We start from the raw sequence: 7,481 nt of genomic DNA, 5'->3' as shown, positions 1-7,481 counted from the left end.
TCAAATCCATTTTTTATTGCATTACCTAATGTGTTTTTGTAATATTTTTACATTATTTTTAGTTGATAAGCTTGATAAAGCTATGTCAAAACAATTGATACAATTACCTACTTGGGAAATCCCATCAGTTTTATTTTGTAAACTACTTACTTACTTATCCAAAACAACTTGGAGTCAAGAGGTCATTATTGATAGGCCTACTTACACCCACACTTCCAATTTGGCGTCATTCTTATTTTAAAGAACTACGGTTTATTTTTATAGATAGTTTTTGCTATAGTTAAGCGGTAGGTAAAGTAATGATCAATAGTTAAGTAAGTAGTCGGCCGTTGTCGGTTGGAGAGACAAGATGTTTCTGTGGGTAATTCTCGTGGCAAGCTTCCTGAAAAGTTCTGTAAGTAATTTATGTTATCTATCATTAATTATTCTACTTAATTACTTACTTAGGTATATGCCTTATACGCCCGTACTCACAAACGATGCTTGTATAAGTGAAGCAGCTAATAATAGAGCTCTGTAATTGGTTCGTCATCGTGTGTCACCTTGTGCGTCCACGCGCACTGTGAGACCTCATAGTTTTTTACAACTGTAGCGTCCAGCGGAGATGACTGTTACTTTTCAAATTTATTAAGCTATAGGTACCTATACCTACCTACTTAAGTATTCACTCTTTGTTTGTCTTGTTTAATAACACGTTATTTTTTGGTAACCTTTTTTTCACATTAGTAACTTTTTAGGCCTCCCCAAACGGTCTGGCCAGTGTTTTGCCTCTAGTTTCTAGTACAACCGAATTTAGAACCCTCCTTTTGTTGAAGTCGGGTAAAAAAGGAGACGTGCTTGCTGCTGAAAATACTATAATGGCCTAGTGCTACGATCGCTTTTTACGCCACTTTATCGATTTTTCGCGATTTGTAATCTAAAATCTTCGATAACATTTGCCGGCCTCATGATGAGACGACGATATTTTTATCAATAACGACTTTTGTATATTTCGACAGTTGTTTTTAACTTTTGTTCTTAAAACTGGACAGTTTATTAAAAGTACCATGTAGGTATATACGTTCTATTAATGTTTAATGTATTTTTGTTACAGTTTTTACTTGATTTTGTTTAGATTTCAAATCTTTATAACATTGACTAGTTGTTCACAAAGCTTCTTTGAAACATAAAAAATCTATGTTGAGCCAATGTTAAGTATATTGATGAGCTTGACTGTTCAAATTCATTTATTTTGTATGCTTTTAAAAAGCTCTTATAACTTTAACCCTACCACTGCTTCGGGACAATAAATGGGCCAGTGCCGAGAAGAAGCAGCGCAAGAAACTCGGTCACTATTGTCAGCCTTTTCTTCAGTTTTATTTATTACTTAATTGAATATTATTATCTTTAATTTGTTACAGTATTGCGATGACATGGACGGGGGGAAGGCTCCAAGATTTCGCATGAACGATGGGAAGACCATACCTACTTTTGGTCTCGGCACATTCCTCGGTTTTGACGAGGTAGGTAATTTAAAAACTACCATATAACTGCCAAAACGCGGTATTTATCTACGATTTGTTTTTATATAATATCATTGTCTACGACTATTACTAGTCTTGTCACTATTAATACTATTTAGGTTATTTACGTATGTTACTAGATGCCGCTAAATCAGAATTTCACTTCCAGAAAGGGCACAACAAGGAAGCCGAAGACGGATTTAGGTTATTTAGATTTGTCACTAGATGGCGCTAAAAAACCACATTTAATTTTCACTTCACTTCCAGAAAGGTCAAAAGCCGATGAGAACGAGGTAGAAAATACCATGACCTGGCTCCTATCCTGGATGACGGCTTCCGACTCCTTTAACACGACTAACCTTGTAACTTTTATTAATTATAATGTTATTTATACCTATCACTAGATGGCGCTAAACCAGAATTACACTTCCAGAAAGGGCAAAAGGAAGCCGAAGAGAACGAGGTAGAAAATGCAGTCACCTGGGCCCTGGACGCAGGCTACCGGCTCATAGATACGGCAGCCGCGTACCGCAATGAGGAGCAGGTGGGACAAGCGCTGATGAAGACGAAGGTGCCGAGGGAACACATCTTTGTGGTCACTAAAGTAAGTAAGAACGTAACTACAAACTTTCGCCCGTATTCACAAACGATTCTTGAATATGCGTACAGCGTTAAATAGAGCTCTGTGGTTGGTTTGTGTGTCACCCTGTGCGTCCACGCGCACTGTGAGACCTCATAGTAATGTTTGTGAATACGGGCGTTACACCTCTGGCACTGACTAAGTTAAGCGCTAAGACCTATTTATCTACCAGGAATGTGTGGCAATGGTTAACTCTAACATTTATTTCAGTTGGCTTCAAATGAAAAACGCGACGTGGTGGGGGCTTTACGAAAGTCTTTGGAACGCCTCAACCAGTCGTACGTCGACCTGTACCTGATACACAACCCCGTATCTTTTACGGTAAGGAAATTTTATGTATCACATACTTACTCCTGGAAGATTTTTTTTCTGTCACAGCAGTCTTTAGGTTACTTGTGACTCTCTCTCGGTAAGGGGCACACTGAAAACCAGGTTCGCAGCCTTTAGTTAAGTGGCGCACTGAACAAGTTACAGCCTTAACAGTTTTTACGTTCAATTTATCCTCTTCAAGTACTTATAATATGGCCATAAAGATTTATAATAAATTGCCCAATTATCTATTGAAAGAAAATAATGATAACAAATTCTCAAAAGAACTAAAAGAGCTTTTAAGTACAAAATGTTATTACACTATAAAAGAATAGGTATCTAGATGATAAAATAAGATGAGTCTATTAATCTAATAATTAAAAAAGCCTCCTCTCTTATATTTTATATTTTATATTGCAGCGCCCAACAGGGTCCATAATTAACTGTACTATCACACTGTAACACCTATATTACCTACTATGTATTATGGAAGCAATAAATATATTGAGTATTGAGTACGTTTTTACTTTTAGCTGAGTGGCGTACTTACTGAACAAGTGTCAAAAAACTTGACAGATGATTTCAAAAGGCCTTCGCTTTTTGTCTCTTTTTGTAAAGAGTTACTTTGCTCAGCGAAGAGATTCAATTATCGGCGCAATCAAAAAGGGGCATTTGTCTAGACCCGCATCTTACCGAGAGAAGTCGAACCTTAGCTTAGAACTCCTCATAATTCTTCTGATCAATTTCGTTGCGGCTGTGGTTGCGGGTCCAATACAGTTTAACTTTCCCCCGGGACAAACTTGACCTTCACTGATTGGGTTTTTATTGGCGGTCAAGCTGTAGATCCTGGCTACACAGGAGTTGCAGCAGTGGGAACGAGAGGTCTAAGTGGGAATAGTCCTGAACCCATTTTGTTCATCCTTATTGTTTTTATGTGACCGTAGATATTGTACTGTTATGTTTTATGCACCTATTTCCTTTGTGTGATGTCCATTGCGATAAATATTTCTTTCTGTCTTTTATCTATAAATCCACCATTTTCAGCCCGACGAAAGCGCCTTCGAGGTCATCGACTACTTGGACACTTGGAAGGAGATGGAGGAAGCCAAGAACCTCGGGCTGGCCAAGTCCATCGGCGTCTCCAACTTCAATATCAGTCAGATGGAGCGGTTGATGCAGAACTGTAAGATCAGACCGAGCGTTTTGCAAGTTGAGGTAGGTCTTGAGAAATTCAGGATTTTTTTAAATTCCATCCTTTTTTTAGAGCCAAAGCTCACGATGCGTTGCGGTGCCACACCGCAAAGATTTCAACGTTCGTGTGCCCTCCACAGATTTATATGCCTTCGCTACGCATTGTGTAGGTACCTACTTTGGCTCTAAAGCCAAGAGTTTGAATTTGAATTAGTCCGTCAGTTAACTTATCAAAAAATACTCGACACGTATTTTTCAGTTCTTCAAAATAATGAAAATTGAAAGAGATGAAGTGCGTCAAAGTTGAAGAGGCCTGTGACGTCAAGAAGTGCTTAAAAGTGTAGCACTTTGTGACGTCATGCAGAACTTCAACGCATCATAACTTCATAATTACTAGTTTGATTGACAAATAAAAAAATACGTGTTTAACTAATATTTTTTGCTAATAGACCAAAAGTTTTTTTTTTGGTAGGGTAGCAGGAAGACTCTGGATGCAGGCCGCTACCAACCGTGCGATGTGGAAGTCATTGGGGGAGGCCTATGTTCAGCAGTGGACGTCCTGTGGCTGAAATGATGATGATTTTTTTGGGAACCTAGCCTATTAATAACCGACTTAATTTTTGCAGGTGAACCTGAACCTAGCCCAGTACGAGCTGGTCCGTTACTGCCACCGCGAGAACGTCGTCGTAATGGCGTACTCCCCGTTCGGATCCCTATTCAGTCACGACGCCTCTGCCCCCGCGCCAAGAACGGATGATCCTGTCTTGGTGGAATTGGCGGAGCGGTATGGGAAGACCGTTCCCCAGATGGTTTTGAACAACTTGGTAAGTTATTTTTGATGTAGAATACTGTAGAGTATGACGAAAGTCTAAGAGGCGACTTAGGGAATAAGTACACATCAAACAGAGAACGGGCAACAGCGCTCTCTGGAAAACATCAATCTTTTAAACTGCGATCTCCAACCCGCCTGTTAAGCGTAGGGATTATGGCGAAACCCTCCACTTAGTGGAGGAGGCTCATAAATGGTCCAGCTGTGGACTGTAAAGGGCTGTTAATGATTGATTGATGACGAATGTTTCTAGTGTGTGATAAAGATGTCCAACAATTAACCATCTCAGCTATGACATTGTCAGAAGGGCGCTACTATCAATACTGTATTATTAGTTCAAAGTTTTGCCACGTAGGAAACCATATTTTTATGACTTTACAGGAGGGCGCTATATCAATGCTGGGTTGTTAGGTTTAGATTTTTGCTGATGACATAATACCTACTAAATAATTATGGCTCCGAAACGTAGCCTGTCACTATAGGCCTCATAAAGAAGCTCAAATTTGCACAGCGTGCTATGGAGAGGGCTATGCTCGGTGTTTCTTTGCGAGATCAAATCAGAAATGAGGAGATCCGTAAACGAACTAAAGTCGCTGACATAGCCCGACGAATCAACAAGCTAAAGTGGCAGTGGGCGGGGCACATTATAAGAAAGGGAGCAGAAAAGTTGTCGAGTGGCGACCACGAGCCGGAAGACGTGGAGGTGCCTGGATGCGGGCGGCGCAGGACCGATCGTCGTTGAAGTCCTTGGGGGAGGCCTTTGTCCAGCTGTGGACGTCATTTTGCTGAAACGAACGATTTGGGGAAGCCTGATGTTCACATTGTTGTCCCTTCTTCTTCTTCTCCTCTATGGCTATTGTTTCCAAGTTTGCCAAATGTCACGCCATGTTAGCCATTACACTGTTTGAAATTATAAACCTTGGGCCCATTTTTGTCCCTTAGTCGCCTCTTACGACATCCATTAGCAACTCTGCTGGAACCGCATCTAAGCCGATAATATATTTTAATTCTATTTCCAGGTGTCAAGAGGCTTAGTGCCAATTCCAAAGTCAGTCCACAAGCAAAGAATCGAAGAAAACATTGATATTTTCGATTTCAGACTGACCACGATGGATTTGGAAACCCTAGGTAAGTTTATCTACCCATTTAAAATTATTTTGAGAGCCATATACAGGGTGTTATGTAAATGGGTAAGAGCCGACACTAGCCCATGTTAACATGGTCATATAAATGGTATGGTGAAGTCAGAAAATTGATATCTTCAATTTAATTATTTTATTTTTCATACAAATCGGATTTTATAAAATTTATTTTGTATGAAAATAATAAAAAATAAAATGAAGTCATGACGCATCGTGTCCAAAACTTGACTGTCATTTTCTATGTTTTCTAACGTCTTGTCTGTCAGTAATGTCAGTTGATGCCACAGAATATTTGGAGTGATAAACTCTAGTGTTGTCGATCGATTGTAAAATTATCGATAGTATTTTAATAGGTAGGGGAGAGTTCGGTATATTGTACCGCCGGGTAAATTGTACCACCCTCATATTTCGTAAAGTATTTATTGAATGTTTGTAATTGCAACACTCAGCGATACACAACTAAAATCAATTAATATCGGCCATGTGGTTATAGCCGTGACAACAAACACGTGTGTTTTATTTTGAAAAGTATTTTTTCATTGTTTTCAAGTAACTTTTGACAATACATGTTTAGTTTGTAATTTTGCTAAATTTAATCACAGGGTGTTTCTAATATATTATTTAGAAGCGTAAATTAGTGTGGATTACAATTATTTGAAACATTTTTCGGTATTTATAAGCTATATTTTTTACCGATTTTTTAAAAGCACTATCACCTAGTCGGCTAAATTGTACCACATCCAGTTGTATGGAACTTTACCAAAGGATTTTGAAATTTTTTTTGTAAATCATATTTTGAAGTTATAATAGCGTAGTTATGTTTGACCAACAATAAATGAAAGCAAAAGACTGGCAATGTAGATTAGCTACAAGTGTGCGTTACGATAATTGGAATTACAAAACTTGTACTCAAAATCGTGATAACATGTAAAACAATATCGATTGTCTATGTTATTAACTACTGTTCCTTTTCGTTTTCTAATTTGTTAAGAATGTATCGTATAATATTTTGCCATAGTTTTATTATAGGCTTGAAATTTATTGAAATCCAATTTAGTAACCCTGTGGTACAAATTATCGAACCGGTTGGCTAAATTGGACCGAAGCTCTGAACTCGTACTTTGTTGATTTGTGCTAAATATACAACAATCATGTTAATTAATACTTATGAAATAGTAAGTTGAATAATGTATCTTTTATTACATACCATGGACATTATCAAAAACAAAAGAAAACTGTGTGTAAAATGGGATTGAAAAAAACTGGTCCAAATTAGCGGACTCTCCCTTACTTATTAAAAGGGTGCAATACAATTTTTCATGTTACCTATTTGTTAGGTTTCTAATCAAGGCAGTTGCAGTAAAGAGGAGAATAAAGCATAGAACTGCTTTTTAGTTATTTAATACCGCGTAGATCAGTCAAGTTCTAAAGTTATCAAATACGTAATTAAGTTTGTCTATACCTACATTTTTTAAATAATAATTATTTGTCTTTTTAATTTCCAGGCAAGTTCAACAAAGACTACAGGGTAGTAAACCCTAGCTTCTGGCAAGACCACCCGTATTACCCGTTCGAAAAAGTGGACAATCCAAAACCTGATCCTTTTAAGGGAAAGAAAGAATAGTGAACTAACGTTGTAAAGTATCGATAGTTTTGTAATCGACATATTTTGATTTGAAAAATTAACTTGATTATTTTTAAACAAGACTTATCTAAAATAAATTGAGATTATTATGATTTTGTTATTTATTTTGTCCTTTAAAATCTAAGCTTGGCAATAAAAAACTCGATTTATAAGAATCTTTATTACGACAAAATAGGGGCAATTTATAAAAAAGATTATTATTTTTTATTTTATTTTATTCTTG

General features: G+C 37.4%; 1 protein-coding gene across 1 annotated transcript; it reads left to right on the top strand.

Moving 5' to 3' along the window:
• Window positions 1-288: 288 nt before the first annotated feature.
• On the top strand, window positions 289-7,267 carry LOC114360159 (aldo-keto reductase AKR2E4). The gene is made up of 8 exons (XM_028314740.1): window positions 289-394; window positions 1,401-1,502; window positions 1,936-2,106; window positions 2,353-2,463; window positions 3,496-3,666; window positions 4,269-4,466; window positions 5,491-5,599; window positions 7,119-7,267. Exons 1-8 carry the CDS (start codon window positions 350-352, stop codon window positions 7,235-7,237), a joined length of 1,026 nt encoding a protein of 341 aa, XP_028170541.1. The 5' UTR covers window positions 289-349; the 3' UTR covers window positions 7,238-7,267.
• The last annotated feature ends 214 nt before the right edge of the window (window positions 7,268-7,481 follow it).

This window comes from Ostrinia furnacalis, unplaced genomic scaffold (genome assembly GCF_004193835.3).
Source record: "Ostrinia furnacalis isolate ACB-3 unplaced genomic scaffold, ASM419383v2 OfSCF4910, whole genome shotgun sequence".
Taxonomy (NCBI): domain Eukaryota; kingdom Metazoa; phylum Arthropoda; class Insecta; order Lepidoptera; family Crambidae; genus Ostrinia; species Ostrinia furnacalis.
Note: the sequence above shows the minus strand (reverse complement) of the source record. Positions and strands in the feature narration are given on the sequence as shown.